Source organism: Seriola dumerili, unplaced genomic scaffold (genome assembly GCF_002260705.1).
Source record: "Seriola dumerili isolate Sdu_G_001 unplaced genomic scaffold, Sdu_1.0 BDQW01001389.1, whole genome shotgun sequence".
NCBI lineage: Eukaryota > Metazoa > Chordata > Actinopteri > Carangiformes > Carangidae > Seriola > Seriola dumerili.
Genome location: NW_019175644.1, coordinates 47,082 through 66,787, shown reverse-complemented (window position 1 = coordinate 66,787; position 19,706 = coordinate 47,082). Strand labels below are relative to the sequence as shown.

The 19,706-nt window shown below is 41.9% G+C and overlaps 1 protein-coding gene across 2 annotated transcripts in view; it reads left to right on the top strand.

Moving 5' to 3' along the window:
* Nucleotides 1–19,706, top strand: part of astn2 (astrotactin 2) — a 269,358-nt gene that overhangs the window by 212,373 nt on the left and 37,279 nt on the right. Inside the window, exons 17-19 of one of the 2 annotated variants that reach the window (XM_022768048.1) lie at nucleotides 3,501–3,823; nucleotides 12,169–12,302; nucleotides 14,381–14,529. In XM_022768048.1, the coding sequence (XP_022623769.1) occupies nucleotides 3,501–3,823; nucleotides 12,169–12,302; nucleotides 14,381–14,529 (606 nt within the window). The remainder of the gene's footprint in view (nucleotides 1–3,500; nucleotides 3,824–12,168; nucleotides 12,303–14,380; nucleotides 14,530–19,706) is intronic. The other variant, XM_022768049.1, reaches the window with a different exon arrangement.

Here is a 19,706-nt window from a genome sequence, read left to right as displayed (position 1 = left end):
AGCTTACTCACAGACAGACTACACATTTTAATAGTATATGCCCCTCATATTATACGGGTATTATGTTAAAAATAAGTGTGTAAAAATTAATGAGTATGATCTAGATATAACAAGGGCCTGTTAAAATCGGAGGTCTGTGGTACATCTAGCACTTGCTGCTGTTTTAATTAAGCAAAAACAACAATGCCAACAGCAACCATATCAACAACATCTGTATTAAATTGCTATGGAAGATATTTGACACCTTTGTTGTTGTTGCCTGGGCAACATAACCCTGGCAAGAGGGGCTGTGTCCCTGATGAGTAATTATACAACAACCAGTCTAGAAAGAATTTTTAATTAACAAAGGCAGTACAAGATCAATGGCAGTGAAATTCACTCCATTCATCTCTTCACTGTGTCTGATGACCGGCAAGTGTTGCATAAGCATCACATTCATTCGACACAGAAAAGAGCTGTCATAGTTTATAAAGAGGCAAAATGACGAGCCACCCCTATAACGGCACAAAAATACATGTGGTCCAATTTAATTTCTCCTTGTGAAGGGTGTCGCCTTTGGTAATTTCAGTGAAACTGTACATTGCACGAACACAAATAAACACACACACAGACATAGTATTTCAGTGATCCCAGAAGGAAATTACATGTTACATCAGCTTACTATACCAGGCTCAAAATGTGATTTACTGTAAAGACACTTAACCAAACCAAGAAGAAGTTGTAAAAATCCAACAGTAAATTCAGAAACAGAGAAAACAAAATTGTGCAGGAAGTAAGGCACTGATGTCAGCGTACTTTGACAATCATATTGCCTTAATTACGTTTGGTTTCCCATAAATACTTGACAGTGCCAAATATTTCATGAAATGCAGCTGTTAACATAGATGTAAACAATTGTCATCATGGGTGAAATCAATTAAAGAGTGAATTAGCCTGGCTAGCCACAGCCAGTCTGACCTACAGGGCTTTATTGTGAGAGCTGGGTGACGACAGCTCCTTTCTGTGTCTGTGTTGCCTCAAGAAATGCATGTAATTGGGCTCTTGGGCCACCCCTTGAGCCTGTTTACATACTGAAGTTACCACCCACCCTTTCAACTGCTTGCCAGTGTCTTATAGACACACACAGGGAGTAAACCACAAAGACATACATAAATAGATGTATGTACAGACAATCCCCTCTCACACACAAACGTACACGACAGGATCATAGCTACGATTTAGGACATAAGTCCTTAATGTTTTTTTCTGGGAATTTGGAAGTTCCAGTGACCTGAGGTGCACTTTACATTGAATAATTGAATACTATGCATCATTGTTTTTTTTCTTTTCTAACTAATACCAATATATTCTATTATATATATTTATATATTTGTTACAATAATACATTTTATACTGCCATCTAATTTTTGATATTGGTTATGTAGTCTTCTAGTCTCTTAGCTATAACCATTTTCTTGTCTTAAAATTTTGCATTTCTAATCAGTATTATGTACTTTTAATTAGTGAGTTACATATTGTTCAGATAGAAAAAAGCTAAGTTAACTAAAATAAATAAGTAAAACAGCTACGTTAAAATTAGTTTTACTTTTAGCTACTTTCTTCTCTCTTCTTGTTTTCATCATTTAATTTCATTTAAATGCTAAAGTATGTAAATGAATAATTTAAGAATTTTATATGTGCATGTTAATAATTAATGTAAAGCCATTTTAGTCTTTTAACAATTCAACAGAACACGGCCTTTTTTTAAACAGTTTTACATGATCTGTAATCATGTGATTTTGCAATGTCAAAAAGAAACAAAACTTTTTGTTACATTGAGGCATTTTGTTCTCTTTTACTTGGCTTGAAATTGAAAACTCGTTCGAAATACACTTTAATTAGATAATTTTTGTATTTAGTATTTGCATGGTTGAAATATCACGTCAACGTGACACCTCCGTGATTTTTTTCCCCCTGCAGATAATATTAGTTAGAAAATAGCCCTTGAAAACATCCCCACCTGTGTTCTGTTTTTCTCAGAGCTGTTAAATGCTCGCTGGTAAAGCACATGTGTTGGCTTGTGTATGTGTTTGAGAAATGAAAGGTTGAAAGTTTACACACCCTTTTCGTGTCTCGGGTTAACTTATTTAACAGTGTTGATGTTACAGGACTCCAAGGGAAATTGGCACATTTCGACACATTAATACTTGTTTCTCTCTGTCTCTCACGCAAACACGCACACACGGTAGTTTATAGTTCATGCACTGTATGTCTTTTTCCCACCAAGAATACTTAAGGGATATTTGATTTCACTGTTATTAAAACTATTACCTAATTGATCTCAATTAACACACTCTGAACAATTCCAAGGGCTTTTCCTGCTGTCTAACCCTCACCCTTGTTATTTCTTGGTTTGTAAGTGTATGTGTGTGTTTTATATGCGCTTATGTAATAATGTAAACATCAGTAATCTGATCAATCCATCTGTGTGTGTGTCTACATGAGTGGGGGGGCGGTGATCGTGACTTAGACATTTGTATTTTTATACATTTATTCTTGTCTTTTATTTTCATTCGGACAAAAAGGTTCATTAATCTGCAGGTTACTCTAATACCCTAACAACCTACATTGAAGTGTAACCCATATTCAGTGTTTTAAACCCCAATCACACATTATGGTTTCTCCACATTTTGTAGCACTGACTGATGATGCACAATGTCTCAGTGGCACATCATCCCAGTAATCCCAACTTTAATACACTTTTTTATTTATTTTTTGTCATTAGAAAGAATCCTGTATCACTCATTTGGAAGACTCGCATGTGTTTCTTCTATTCTTGTAAAGCAAATACACACAAAAGCACATCTGCCACATCAGCACAGATGGCAGATCTGCTCCAGTGTAACATGTGGCCTGATGTGTCCTCCAAATGAATCACTCAACACCCAAGTAGCATTCCCTCCTGTTTCTACTCCTCCCCTGCTTCTGTCGCTGTCTCCTCTCTCCGCATGGTGTGTTGTTTTCTCGCTGAAAGAGGAAATGATGAGAAAGAATCCCCCCCTCCCCAACTCCAGTGAGAACATCAAACAGTGGTAATTGACACTCAGGAGAAGAAGCTAGTGACACCCCTCCCTCCACCCTCCCATTCATCCTTTGTCTATGAAAGCTGATGACAGTAAGGGATTAGTTGTTGTTTTTTCTTCTTTTCCTTGGCAGCAAGCAAAATAAATCCAGATGCGGATACTCTATCCAACTGAGGGACTGTGAATGTTCTTTGCTAGTCCAAATTAAAACTCATAAACTGCTTTATGGAAATAATAAAGATAAGAGAAAGTTAAGGAAGAGGGGATTGCTTTTGTAATTTGGAAAAAAAATGCATTGGAAGTGAAATAAATAGCTGTGGTGTGAATGCACACTTCCTGGAATGAATGTTATTGTTGTTAACTTTGTTTATCTTTACCTGCACCCCCCTTCTACCTATACCCACGTATCCCCCCTTCCTTTCCTGTCTACCCCTCCAGAGGCAACAGACCAAGGGGTCGGAGGAGGAGGGCGGCGAGAGCTGAAGTCGGTTCCCTTCATCAGCTACCTGTCTGCGCTGCAGAAGAGCCAGCTGTTGTCTGACGACATGGTGAGTGGCGTGGAGATCCGCTGCGAGGAGAAGGGCAGCTGTCCAGCTGGCTGCCACCTGTGCCATCACCAGACCATGATGGGAGGAGTGTCAGGGAGAGGCCGCAGTGGTAACGGCAGGAGCGGAGAGCAGCCTTCCCCCATCCCTGTGCTGCTGGAAGTCAGCCGCGTGGTGCCCCTCTACAGTCTGGTCCAAGACAACGTCACCAAAGAGGTGAGAAAGCAACATGCGGGGGACGGGGAAGTTTGCGTGTGTAGCTCTACATTGTGAGGACCAGTTTGAGTTTTATACCTTGGGTATGGGGACATTTTGGGAAAGTGACTAGATTTTGACTAGTTCTCACTTTCTGACACACCTTCAAAGAGTTGTTTGAGGGTTAAGACTTAGTTTTAGGGTTCAGATTAGAATTAGGCTCAGGTCAGGGTTAGGCCTTCACTTGTGATGGTTAAAATCAGGGTAAAGGGCTGGGGAATTATCTGAATGGCATTATCTTAACGACTGGCCTCCACAAATATAGTAAGACAAAGATAAGAATGTGTTTGTGTGTGTGTGTCTGCACATGTGTGTGAAGGAGAGAGAGAGAGAGAGAGAGAGAGGATGAGAAAGTGACCGTATAACTGGGGAATCAAGTCAGGAGATGTGACGCATCAACAGACCCACCGAGAGCAAAAACATCCACATCCAGGAATCAATTTTCATCAGTACATTGTAACATCAAACGTATTGTTGAATAAGAGGAATGAACATCAACATAATGTTATCAATAGGGTTTCTCTTAAATTCATTCATGACATTGTATGAATGGTTAGTTTATATGATTGTAAACGGTGTCAATTTATTAAAAATCAGTAATTAAAATAAATAAAAGTTGGCATGTGATTATGCTGCGACGTCTGCAAACGCTTATTGTCAGTGTGAAGCAAATTAAAACACATGTCCGGCTGCCCTGTTTGTGCAGGAGGTGAATGCTTAATGTTCAGTATATTTTACTTCTCCCTAGTGTCATGCCATGCGGTGGTGGCATAGTCCTTCTTTCATACTGTACATGTGTACTGTCGTCTAACTGATGCAGTTGTAACGATTCACCTCTAGGTGGCATTAGTTGGCTAACTTTGTCCACTGGAAATGAACACTGTAATACAGAGGGCATAAAAACGATGACATCATGGTTTTCTCCTCTTGTGGGGAAGTCGGTGTGTATATGTGTGAGATATGTATGTGTGTCTGTTTCTAAACAAGCATACACAGCTGAATGTAATATCAGCTTAATGGCCACATGTTGTGTGTATGATTCATCCTGTATGAGAAGTCTTTGGATCTTTGTGCAAGTTAATCATATCGGATTTCTTTTCCATAAGGTAATTTAGAAGGGGGCTCTGGCTTCACTTGACATTTAGTTTACCACATTCTGCTCTGTTTGGATTTCATCTTGACATTGTCTCGCTACCTAGCATCCGGTGCATGTCTCCTCTGTGCGTGTGTAAGCCAACGCAGAGCTGTTTGCAGGTGACTCACACCCAACACACACGCATGCACACGCCATAGGGAGCAGACTGGTTCACGCCGCCACCCCCCACCCCAATCAAGCATCTAATTACCTTACCTTCTGAAATTACTGCAGGCAACAACAATACCAGAGGCAAACATGTGTGCACACACGCATGCACGCACACCCACAGACACACACACACATATCATATATATATATATATATATATACATGCGCTCACGAACACACACACACACACACACACACACACACACTCACTCATATCACACACAGACACACAACAAAGCCACAAAGCCCCCTATACGTGCCACCCATAACAAGCACCACAGCCCCAATGAAAAGAAGGCACAATCAATAGCAGACGGTCCCTAGTGGGCCTCATCGATAGCTAAACGTGAGGAAGAGCAAAATGTCTCTTTTCCCTCTCTTCCAAACACCTCACTATCCATCCTTCTCTCTCCCCCCTGCCCAACCCGTGGTCTTCTGGGGATGTAGAGATGTATGAGGAGGAGGAGAAGGGGTAGACTGCAGTGGATCGCTCTGGCAAGCCCCTCTGAGGTAGCTTGAGGCAGGATTATTAGCTTCTTATTGATGTCATCGACCTCTTGGGAGGGAGAGGAGTCCATCACTCTGCTCCTCTTTTCCTCTCTTTTCTCTTCTTCTCCTGGCCGCAACTGCTGCTGCTGCTAGTCTGAAAGGCACATACGTATATTGCATTAGAGACGAGCGACACAACAACCTGCTCCTCCACACACACAACCACTCGCTCTCTCTTTCTCTCTCTCTCTCTCTCTCTCTCTCTCTGTCTCTGTCTCTGTCTCTCTCTCTCTCTCTCTCTTCGTATTTGTGTGTGTGTCTCTGTCACACACACTTTTACTTGAAACTGTCTTTCTACTTGGCTGGGTCTGTCGGGAAAGACGGCTGCCGTGTTGCAAAAGCTTTCCCAGAGATGAGGTTCTTTTTTTCTTTCTTTTTTTTTTTTTTTTTTTTACCTTAAACCCACTGATGCAATCAAAATAGAGGCTTAGTTGTCCAGCTTATGATTAGGTCATACTTATATGTGTATACCTATTTGTATGCATGCATCTGCGTTTGCCCAATACTGGACTTACATGGACCTGTCACTCTTTCTTTGGCTCCTATTCTCCCTCTTCTCTCAGCTACCTGCATCTTTCAGTGGCCTCTCTCTGGCTGCCTGACTGTTTGACAGGACATGTCATGTCCCTTTCACATCAATCTCCTCATTATTAAGCCAGAGGGGGATTTTGTTACAGTGTGAAATTACCCCTTCTTTGAAAAGACCACTAGCAGGACTGAAAAGAAACACAACTAAATGGCAGAAAAGTAGACTGGCATGTCTGCCCTCTCCTTAGCTTGCTCTGTGTGGCTCTGTCAAAGAGGAGAATGGGGAATAAAGTATTTCTTTGTGCATGTGCCAAGTACTGACATTACCATTGACTAGTTAAGGATTTGGGGAAAATAATACCTGAAAGACTGATCCTATCAGACAACGGTGGATAGTTATCTGGGTATTTCCTAAAAACATGTTAAAGTTGATGCACCCGGACAGAGAGAAACTCACCTCTTATAGTATCTATCCATGCAAATAGTTCCACTTAAAACTGTTGACGATTTTGTGATATCTACCTCCTACATCCAAATGAAAGTGACATTTAAAAAATTATAACTGCAATATTTTATTCCAGATGCATTGTTTAACTCTGGATAATTCTTTGATAAGTCAACTGTTGTAACAGGGACTATTTCTTCAGTAGGTAGAAGTTCTAATAAACTTCCATTCACTTCCATTGTATTATTATTAGTAGTATTATTATTATTATCATTATTTTTATTATTGGGTTTATTTTAGATTGGGTCTTTTTAGCAATAGAAGGAATTTCACCTGTAAAAACCTGTAGTTAACTTGCTTATGCATTCATCAGTTGCATGTATCGCTAAATTTGTTGATACTTCATTATCTCAAGTGGTCTGTAAGATACTCAGTTAGTATGTTTTGCATTTGGAAGGAAAGGTTTGAGGTTTACTCCCTCTCAGACTTGGCTCGCTTTAAATCTGGTCTTGACTTGAATGCGACTGGAACTGGTTTTGTAATTGGCTTGGACTCGACTAAGGTGGTCTTGCTTACAGGCCTGGAGTGTGCATGCAAATACACACACGCACACAGATACTCCCCTGTTTCAGTGCCAGAGAAAAATACCTCAGTGGATAAATAAATAAGCTTACGCCTGTGGAGCTTGCCAGTGGTCCTATGTCCCGTGTTGCTGTGACTGAATTATGGCAAACCTTTTGAACAAATTGGTTGTGAGTTTAATGGGTCAGAATGCTCTATATCTTGCCAGGCGGCCGCTGTCATGCTCTCACCATAACGCACTACTGCAGCTCCTCGCAGGGGCGTGTCTAGAATTTTTTCAGGAGGGGCAGGAGGGGCTCCGAGGAGCAACAATGTGTCTGCACCAAAACGAAAGAGGTGGCAGCGTTACACAGCATAAAAATATATATTCGCAAAGGGTGGGAGGAGCTTGCTTTTTGGGGACTTTTTTTTTTTTAACCAGTGCAGTATCCAGTTATTAGTGGAGTGAACATAATCATGAACACAAGCCAAAGCATGCCCAGTGTCTAGTAGCATGCAGCCAGCATTTTCCCATTCTATAGGCAATAATCTGCCACACAGTGTAATTCACACATTAAAAAATAAAAAAAAATGTTTTGATTCCAGAGACATCATTTCAGTACCAAGGAGAGTGCAAGCTCCTTTAGGTCATCAAAGAGATGCATATAGACCCTGTGTGACTTGTACCTACTATGTTGTAGTCAACATTTGGTCCATGAAACCTTATTACATCAGCAGGAGTGCAGAATTGTCCTTTTTGCTACAAATTTACTGCAGTGACACTAAATCAGAAAGAAAGATCCAAGCCCCTGTTACTCATCTAGCCTATGTGCTTTGACGATGAATGATACAAAGGCAGCACTGGTAATCACGCCATTAAAGGATAGGTTTGCAATTTGCAGAGGCTGTCTAAAAACAATAATCAGGTGCCCATCTGAAATTGCAAAAGATTTTGTATGTTGTAATCATTCCTCCTGTTTATATTGGCCATTAAGAGATACCTTGGATGGATGAAATCCACAGTCTTTGCGCTGTGGTTTCACTAAGTATCAAGTAACTTTTCTTTTTATATTTCACTAAGACTATTAGTCAAAATAACATAGCACTTGAAAACAAATATATACACATTTGTTAGATTCATCAAAGATTTTGTAAACCCTTTAAGGACACAGGAAAAGAACAAGAAATCCCAGTGTTTGTTATGTCGTTAAATCATAACTGAAAACAAGTTTTATTTGCTCATAATTGTGTTTTATTCCCTTTCTGTGTTGGCTTTGTTATTGTTGGCTAAGATTGCTGTTTTGTTACACACAATAAAATATAAGACAGCAATAGTGTAATTGACATTGCTGGCAATGTCAGGTCAAGTTAGCAGACAGAGATGACACACCTGAAAAATAATACCTGCTATTAGAGGGTTCTCCAGTGACATGGCAATCCCCCATCCACCTCTGGGTGAACCACCCTCCCATCTGTCCCCTGTGTCCATTTTCCTGGAAGTTCTTTTGATAAGGTTCCTAGAAACAGCCCATTGGTTCCTCTGTTAACACCATTAGCGTTAAATGATTGGAAGAGTCACATAAACGCATTCGTGTGCGCACGCACACACAAACATACACACACACGCACAGTTAGGTCACCATTGATGGTGTCCTGTGTGTGCTGACTTAGACTCTTTACAACCAGTGGTGATCATCTTATAAATCAATACTGTGGGCCAGCTGGCCAGTGTTTTCATGTATTAGCCTCTGAAGATAGACAGTAATATGGTCAGCTTAGACTAGACAAACAGATTAATACATTAAAGAGGTCACAATGGCCTCCCTTGCCTTCTTGTAAGTCACGACAGGCTTCCACGAAAGTGAAAGGTCCAAATAGTATTTTGGTGCCAGTGAGTCTGCCCGGCCCAAATGACGTCAAGGCTTGGAATTTGCGGCTGGAGCTGTTGCTGATGCTCAGTGGCCTCGCTGCTCACTGATCTTGTCTTCTTCTCAAAGCAGGGGGTGATTACATTTCAGCTCAATTTGTTCAGTATCGATAAGGTCAATGCAGATGAATCGTGGCATATTTGTGAAACGGTAGAACCATGTGTTATTGTAACCATAGGGGCATCACCAGTTCCTGAAAGCGAATCTGTCGTGACTGCACATAAACTGTCTTACACTGTTACAGTCAACGCTCCGGCAGGACCGTCTTTGTCAAAACACTTGCTTTTCAAACATGAAGCATAGACCAAGATTAGGTTTGTTACTTACTTTTATCCCGCCAACACATAATGTATATGGATCTATAGTGTTCTGGGAAATGCATGATCTTTAGTTAATCAATAAAGTATAGGGTATCCTCCTCTTTTCAGCTGTGGCTGATCTAGTAACTGCATTGAACACAGAAGCATTCTCTCCTGGGCCTTTCCATATGTCTCCACAAATCACTGAAGGATTTTCCTTACTGACCCCAGCCGTTCTTTTTTTTTTTCTTGCAACAGCAGGACATATTGCTGTCTCCACCACCACGCACTTGACATATCATCACTTTACATGCATTAGCTAACTATCACTTTTTCTTGCTTTTCTCTAAATCCTCATTCCTGTTTTACCTCCTGTGCCCCCCAGCCTCCCCCAACCCACTCCACCACTCCAAACACACCTGTTTAACCCCCCACCTCATTCTGTAAACCACAATTAGATTCCCTGTTTACCCAGTGGAGACTGGCTTGCATTACTCTTCAAACATAAACACGGCGGTAATCGCTTTGTCTATTTTTCACATGTGCAGCCATGCAATCAAGCGCGCAGACCCATATGGGGTTTTTCTAGGAATCTGGTGGTGGTAAACGCATGGCGGTCCTGTGGTCTTTCTCTCTTTTGCCCCTAGCAGCGGAGGTCATTTCTCATTTCTCATATTTGTCTAGTCTGTGTGCATGCACAGACCTTGAGTCCAAGTTTTTTCGTGTTGCCTTTTGTCTGTGGCCTGCTTCACATTGACATGAGGTGGCAAGACCCCTGCTGCTGTTGTTTTCTGGCAGCAGTTAGCCACATGGGTTCAGGCAAGGGGGGAAAAATGTAATAACCTTTTTCCCCTTTTTGGTTTTCCAAGGGGTTATTATATAGCCATGGATTACAGTGCTCGCCTACCCCCCTATAATAACTGCTCATTCAGCAGGCTCATTTAGAGGGGCTTGTATTGGAGGATAAATAATGGGAAAGCCTTGGCTGCTGATGGATCCTGATCCTCTCCCACAGTAAGGTGAGGAATGTTGTGAGAGTTGGGAGTCTTTCCTTTTTGACACCTTTGTTTGTTTTTGTCCTATTTGCTTCAGCCTCTCCAGCCTTGTCCTCTTTTTTTCTCACTCGTTTAGGTCACTTTCACTCTCAAGATCCTTTGCCTTGAGTGAAAGCAAGTGGTATTGGAAGAAGTCAGTTCCCATGAAAGTCTGTTGAGCCTCCTCTACAGCTAACAATGCAGTGTTGTGGAAATGCTAACATCAGCTTCTGAGTGCATACCCTGACTCTTTTTTTGGCCAAGCCGTCCGCCTTTCTGGTCAGGACTATGCCCAAAGTCATCTCAAATGTCACTTCCACTAATCAACACACTGCAGAAATCTTCCTTGGCATTTCTCCAATGAAATGAAACGACCAACTGTGGAAATCAATCATTAATTGGAGTGTGAGTTTGCATGTGCCCGTGTGCAGGCGCTTGCATGTGCGCGGCTGTCTTAAAGATGTGTGTGGTCTCATCAGTTCCTTTGCTTTGGGATAAGTGAATGTCATGGTGTATTGGAACAAAGGAGTGGCTCCTCTCTGCTTTTTGTTGGATGGCTGGTACCCAGTGATAATGTTTCCACATGGTTCCAGTGTCCTATTTTTGTGACCATGATCAAGCACATCTCCAAAGTTGTCTGCATGAGGCAGTGCTGCCAACCAGTTAGAGCACATAAATAACTGAGTGCTCCATTGATCCATAGTGTGAGAGGGGGAGCCAGAGGGCTGGCGAACTCCCTTGAACTCACTCTATATCATGCTTGTGGCTTTAGGGAAAGCCCTGACATTATACTTTATTGCTTTGACGGTTATATTGGCATTTTGCTGCCTTTTAGAGGATGACTGAGCTTCTGCCTTTGATTTTTCTTTCGCCCGTTAATGAAGCAGCACAAGGAGATGTTAGGAGATGATGTCATCTCCTAACATCTCACTACCCGCCCCCTCCATCCCCTTCACAGACAGACCGACAGCGACACCGACAGATCTGCACGCACACACACACACACACACACACACACAGACACACACACACACACACACACCCCCACACACACACACACACACACACACACACACACACACACACACACAAACTTACGCATAGAATGGAGGAGGTGGGGAGTGTCACAGCTTTCACATCTCCATCATAAAAATCACAGTGCGTCTATGATATCACAGTGTAAGCTTGTCGATGTTAGTGAGATGTTCATGCCCTCCGGTAATTGGGAACGGTGGGTATGAAAAGGTCACTTGGTGTGTGTGGGTGTGTGTGTGTGTGTGTGTGTGTGTGTGTGTGTGTGTGTGCGCGCGCCTGTGCTTCTATCTTTGTGAGACCCATTCTGAGTTCTGGACCTTGAGAGAGGACATTTTTGTAAAGTGAGGACTATTTGGCTACTCCTCACCCCTTCAAGGGGCTGAGGTTTGACACATTAGCACTCATGGTTCACTTTAGGGGAAAGAAAGGCAAAAGGAAATGAATATAGTCAGTAGAAAGTCATCATATGGACAGAAGTATAAGGATGTGTGCCTGAGATATGGACGGCAGCGGTGGAGAAGGTGGGCGGGGTGGGAGATGGGGGTGGGGTAAGCATAGATGGACGGGGGAGCGCATGTTCCAAGAGATAATTGCATTTCTCTCACCTGTTACCCTTTACAGGCCTTCAAGAGCGCCACAATGAGCTCATACTGGTGTGCTGGAAAGGGCGATGTCATTGATAACTGGTGTCGCTGTGACCTGAGTGCCTTCAGCAAAGATGGCCTGCCTAACTGCAGTCCCCTCAGGCAGCCAATGTAAGTGTGAGGTGACACCATGACACCTAGGAATTCATGCACAAGAGAGATTTCATGGATGCATGCACTGATGCACCACAGGCACACTCATGTATGCACGTGGACATGCACACACACACACACACACACACACACACACACACACACACACCACACCACACACACACACAACACACACACACACACACACACCTGTCTCTACTGACTCCTGAGGCACTTGAGAAAGTTGTAGACACAAACACAGTCCCCAAAGTTCTAATAGCTGTCAGTCGGCCCTTACACCCCTCTGAAAAAGAACATGCTTTCATTCAAGGTGTCCTAACAATACTCCTGAGGTTTTTGTGAGTCATCCACCCCTGATATTGTTGCCCTGATAACTTTTAAAGAGAAACAAGAAGTTAAAAAGGGCAAGGCTTCAGATGATAAGGGTACAATGACAGCATTTAATTAAAGAATGAAAACAAAATATGCCTATTAGTATATTACAACCCAGAATGAATGCCAGCACTTATTGGCACCACTCTAGAATAACAATAAAAGCTTAAAAAGGATAAAATATAGTGTCTACAGCAAGAGAGGATTCTGGGTTCCAAGACCTGACGACATTTGCACCCGATGCATTTGCAAAGGCTCGGCCTACATTATCAATTATAACCAAATTTATACTTTAAACACAATTCTTGGTTGAGGTAATGCTGAGACAAATGTGATGACAGAGCTGCAAAGTTGCTATATACCAGACCAATTCAATTTGAAATCTCAACCCCTGTCCACTTTCAGACAGCACCAGAGACGGCGGCGTATCATGTGTTTTTGAATTTGTTTGAGTGACTCATTTTTGGTAATGGGTGACAACAAGGTGACATCAGCACAAATCTTACTTGCAATGGCCTTGTGAGTTGAGCAGGTGTGGACACACTCCATCATGCAGGTGTATATATTATACACATGTATTATTTAAAACATTACAGATTTTAGCTTCAAGATACATATTTAGGCTGGATTCCTGAATGTGACAGACCTCATTTAGTCACAAGTTTTTATATTTCATTTTTCATTTTTTTATTTTACTAAAGTTCTTCTCTGACTTCCTGCTAGCTCATAGCACACATGACGGGCATTAAGATAATTTATTTACTATTCTAAGATTCTTGATCTATTGGACCAAATAGATCAAATTCAGATATTACAACGAGTCATTTTGAGGACACTAAATCTATTGCTCATCTGTAATGATTGTGTACGGGGAGAAAGTATTTGTGGGCCAGTGTGTGTCACATGCTCCTGCAATACAGACTGAAAGCACCACGTCAAAATCACCTCACAGCCCAGTGCCATCCCCGGAGGCTTGAATACTTAGTGTCACAATACATTCTGTTCCCAAAATCAAGAAAGAACTTTGAACCTCAACTTTTGAGCCAACATGGATGAGAAGCTCTTATAAAGATTTGAACAACTACAATTCAAAAACTCCCCAGCAGCTGTTAATTGGCAGCTGTGGCGAGATTGTTCTTAAATCTTTCACAAAAAAAAAAAAAGCAAAAGTCCTGATTTGATTGATACTTGAGATTATGCTGTACAAGTATTGCACAAGTACTTTGAGGTGCTTTCATGACTGTTTTGTTTGTGGACTGTGGTTGTGGAATTGGACATAAAGGGTGTGGCTCCACAACCAGAGTTTTGGTCTTGCTTTCCCAGGGCCCGTGCCTGCTGGCACGACAGGGCCAGAGAAGAGTCACTGCAGCAGCCAAATCTCCAACTCTGACCAGCGCCAGAGTGTAAGACCTGTAAAAAACCTGCAGCACTTCTTCTTATTGTCTATGAGGATGAAACTGAATGGCATGCTTTTTATGAAAGAGGGATAACTTACCTCTCTCACGCCATTGTCACAGACACAGCTGGAGGGCAGGCAAAAATGGAAATACTGCTCTTTTATCTCTTTTGAGGGATTAAAGAGGGAAGACTGCACAGGGAACACTGCTGGAGAACAGGTGGCATCGGAATGTTGTTTTGTTCGAAGCTGCTGTTTTCCATATCTTAAACTTTGTCCCATCTGTGTTGTCCTTCTCTCTGATTAGTTTGCGCTTAGCCCCTTACCTGGAGCCCTCAAGCACAATGGTGGCCCTGGAGTGGATGGATGTGGAGCCTCTGATTGGCTGCAAGGTGTCCGACTACATCATCCAGCATAAACGAGTGGAGGACCCCTCGGAGGCGGAGATATACACAGGTAGAAAAACGAAATCCAAAACCTGAGTTGATTTACTCTTTGTAACTGTATAGACTCAAATACTATGCTAGGATGGAGTCAGCTTGTCTGGTAGCTTGAAATTCATCTGACAGTTTTATAAAGGTATATTTTCTTTAATGAGTTTGGAACTTTTTCCTTAATTACCTAATATCTAGATTACAATTTTGGCAAGTTTTGTGAATGTAGTTTATTTAGTGCTGGTGTTTAACCAGCACTGAGATGGAGGATCATATCTGTATGTGATTTATTTTGGTAGTTTCATCAGCTCTTTTGGTTGGCAGTGTTTATCATCACTGGTCCAGTTCCTGATGATCATCACTTTCTATGTGGATTTTGCGTGTTCCACTGGATTCATGTCGGTTTCCCCTCTACTGTCCACAGATGTGGAAATTAGGTGGATTTGAGGCTCTAAAATTGTCTAAATTGGGTTAATCCTGTGATGGCCTCCTGTCCAGCTGAGTTTCGGGGAAAGTTTCGCAAATAAAAGGAAAATTACATCGTCGACTGCGCTCACATTCTGCAAAAAGAGAGAAATCAACGATGAGCCATGCTTCGGGTCAATGACGGGATGATGATGAGAGCAGAAAGGATAGTTAAATGCTACAGATATATAAAAGAAGGAAGACTTTAGATGAGTTGATGGGAAGACTCAAAAAGGGAAGAGTTAAGTTGCAATTGTGGGAAATGAGGTTGAAGTTGTGGTCTAGAGACAGAACAGAAGGAGGAGCTTCGGTTGAGGATGGGGGGAATAATGACGCAGGGCAATTTATCAGGCGCCGTAAATGGTGCTGCTGACCATTGTGCCGAAGGGGCTAGGGGAAAGTAGTCATGGTTGTGACGAGGGGGCCGGGGTGAATCAGAGGAAGGGTGATAGGAATTTAATAATATTGGAGAAATGAGGTGGTCTGGGTGAAACTGGCTTTAGTCATTGGGAGGTATGGACAGGCCATCCATCACCCCTGGGAGGAGTGCTGATGAAGCCTAGGCACCGGCGAGAGAGGAGAGGGTACAGACAGCTAGACACAGGCGTGCTGGCAGAGGTGAGGTAGGAAGGGGCAGATGGTGTGGGTGACTCACCCTGCTATGTGCCAGTCACCACTATAAATCATGTCATAACAGACAGTATAATATACGGATCAGAAGTCATTGTCTTCCACTTTTGTCTTTTGTCTTTTTCTCTTCCCTTTATGTCTGTCACTCTTTATCTCTACCTGTGAGTCATGTCTGTCTTCTCTACTCTGTCAACTTTCTTTCAAGTATCCGGACAGAGCTGAAGTAGAACTTTAGTGAGTAAAAAACTTAGTGTGGCATAGATAATGTTAACTGGCAGGGAACACCGGCAGGCTATAGGTTCTCTCTCAGTTCACCATTATGAACTTTATAGGTACGCATCTGGGTAGCGCCATCTTCCACTGCAAGTACTGAAAACTGTAGCTACTCAAAAACTCCATTGTTCTCCAAAATGCGGGGATCAAGATTGCTGATACAAACTTGGAAGGCATCGCCGGGGTAGATTTATGAAATAATAGCAGCCTCTTAAAATGATGAGATCTTGTTCTCTGGACTCAGCAAATAAGAAGGCGTAGTGTTTGAGAAGTATCGTTTTCTCACACTTACTCCGACTTATTTTGAAATTATTGGATTTGTACTCCCTTCGCCCACTGCTGGCTTCTTATTTAAGGACCATCTCAGAGGCACTTTCTAGGAAAATGGGAGTTCTTGTAATGAAGCCAAAAGCTCAGATAAATCAGACATCCAGTTTATCCATGTGCCCTGCTCACCTAAAGTAACATGCATCTCATGCTCTCAGGCTCAGTCATTCCTCAGTGCTTTTTTTTTTCTCAGCAGTGCTCCTGTTGACTTTCACAGACAGATACACACACACACACACACACACACACACACACACACACACACACACACACACACACACACACACACACACATTCCCCTGTGGAAGCTGCCAGTGAAACCAGTCTTCTGCCATTGGCCACTGAGCAGCTCTAATGGAGCAGTTTGGGGATAAATACTTTGCTCGAGGGCATCTTGGTGGTTTTCTGGAAAGCAAGTGTTTCTCCTTCATTTTCCCTGTTCATATTTTCCAAGACTGTGTGATGATTTGAACCAGTGAGCTTGCCGTCAAGCCTCCTTCTCCAACATCTAAGGGCGGGTACACACTAAAGGATTATTCGGCTGATTTACAGTAAACCATATTCAACAATCTAGACCATCGTAGGGGAAAAATCTTGATCCAAAGCTTAGTCAAGGCTGATAGTTGGCACTGTAGGGCAGTGTGAGGTGTTCAGATTCAATTTTAAAGTGTTAAAGTGGGAATATTATGGAAAACAAGACTTTTTGCAGTTTTGTAGTCAGATAAGTGCAAGTGAAGCACAAATATCGTACCACTCAGGTTTTTATGAGATCATATTGCAGAGTTTGACCAAGCTATTCTGAATTGCCCTCAGTTTAATGTCACAACTGGAAAAAAAAATAAAAAAAATAAAAGGGTCAGGGCAGTTTCATCAGTAGTGAAAGCTAATCACAATACCTTTTGGATATACATGCAAACAACATTTTCTTCAGACCTGGATATGGAATATTTGACTAACCCAGTATCAATCACAAACTCAACTGTCGTACTGAAAAAAACAGCACAACAAATGTACATAGAGAGAAAAAAAATGAGAAAGGAACTAAAAACAAAAAAAGGAAATCTTTGGGCAGACACAGTCAAAAAGTGATGCTCAGGCTGCAATGCATTCAGTTTTCTCATTGTTTATTAGGAACATCTAGTTAAAACTAATGCAGTCTAATGTAACAATCCTGCCGTGAATCCTCCTTCATGACGGGTTCAGTCTTTGTTGAAACTGTGTTAATGATGTGTTGAGTCTGTACTATATGAGCATTTAGGAGGCTGTAGTTTGTGCTGCTGTTGAATTGTATTGCATAATACAGTGAGATGTTTCTGCTGTTTAGCCAACCCACTTTGACTTCAGTGGGTTGGACAAAATAATAGGAACACCTGTCAACATAACGTACTGCAATTCAACATCATCACAAACTACAGCCTCTAAAATGATCATATAGTTGAACCAACACGTCTTTGAGACAGTTTCAACAAAAACTGAACATCATAACCTTCGTGAAGGGAAGATTTATTACAGGACCGTTGGATTGGAAAGCAGTAGGTTTAGCTAGGTGTTCCTAATAAACTGACAACTGAGTGTGTGAGCTGGGACAAAAAAAGTATATATAAAGGACAGTTATAATGACAGTGCCACTGGAAGCAGAAGGCAGATGAGACACGGATAAACATGGTGTTGTGGAGAGATGGGACTAAGGCTGTCGCCAACATCGTCAGTAGTGAGGGCAGCACCTGCATCCAGGGGAAGGGATTCAGCCGGCGCCGGCATCCACAGAAGCTGAGGCTGCATCCGCATCCATTGCCAAGTTGAAACATTGCTTCGGGCTGGTGTCTGAGAGAGAGGAAAGATAAACAGACAGCCACACACAAACACTCAGCCACGCTGAGCATGAGTCACACACTCAGAGCACACACATTTAGCCATGTGCACACTCATACAGATGGCAGACAGAGAGCGTAGAGATGCAGACACTTGGATGCAGCCCTCACTAGGTTCCCAAAGCCATGTTTCTATGTCAGTGCTGTCTAGACTAGGAAAGGAGAAGAGACTGTATCCCTCCTGAGCTAGACATTTTTAAGGTCAGTCATATGACAATAAGAATAAATAGGTCTTTTTTTCAGCTTCAAGGTTTCCACAGATTTGGCTTCTATAATTGCAAGAGTGACTTGATTCCAGAGATCTGACTCGCTAGGAAAACACTGTGTGCTACCTGCTGTTATTCTTTCCAAGCAGTCTGATTGAAAAATAGATTACAGATGTGTTATAAATCCAGGTTGTGTCTACATATTTTAATGATAATTTAATTATTTGATTATATATTTTTACATGGACATATGAAATGGAAAAAAAATCTACTTTTAATGACATCCAAACATATATCCAAATAACATGAATGAATCCTTGCTTATTCGATTGAACTTTAAAAACTTCCCAGCAACATCAACAGATTAAGAGTAATTCAACACCTCAGTGGGGATTCATGGGGGTAAGTTGCTTTATAAAACCTCCAAAAGAGTTTATCCACAAGCAGGGTGGCAGTTTTATCCATGTTAATAAGCTGAATCAAATGATGTAATGTGCCACTCTTTTGGATCTGGTTTTTCACTCGCAACAGCTTCCTGCATGAATCAGGATGCAATCATAGAGTCCTTGACTGTGAATGGTATCTTCTTCCAGGCTAAGATCCATAAATGTTACTAATGTGACTCACTCTTGCTTGATGTAAATTCTAGAGATGATGTCACACCTCTGTTCATAACATAACATACTACAGGGGGATGCACATTTTCTGGTAGTGGGTATCAATGCTGAGTGGCGAACTCATGTGTGTTGTTTGGAAGTTATGAGCCCTCCATCATGATGCCGGACAGTTTAAGGATCAATGATGTTAGCTCGCTGGCTGGCTGGCTGGGTCTCATACCGCCTAGGCCTCTCCCTGCAATTTGTCAATTACTTGTTCAGTCTACTCCGGCTTACGTCTGACTCTAAGCGCAAATTCATCACCATTCATTAAATTAGAGTGACATTTTCTGCCGTCATCATCTCAAATGAGGACAGCTCCATGTTTGGCTGTAAACACAGACAGGACAACATTATGCACACAAACAGCCGGATGGTTTGCATTTTAAAAATTGCGTCCTAAAAGTAAAAACAGGTAACCAAATAAAACGAGATAATAAAGACGAGTTTCATGTTTGGATATTATTGTGCTTCTTTTTCAACTGTTTCCACTAACATGGCTTCTAACCTCCCTCACATGGCCCCTGAAACCAAGCACCACAAGGTTACATTTTTCACTCTTTACATCCTTCGTTGACATCTCTCACCATTCCTTCTCTCTTACCTGTCTTTGTCCCTACTTTTTTGTAGCAGGAGGGCTTTAGAGAGGGATCAGGTCATTTTGTAGCATCACCCGTTTCTCTCACATCTGTACAAACCATCAACAACAAGACCCCTGTCTCCAATCCCCTTAGATCACCCCACCTATCAGTGCTGTTTGGGGAAAAAAAA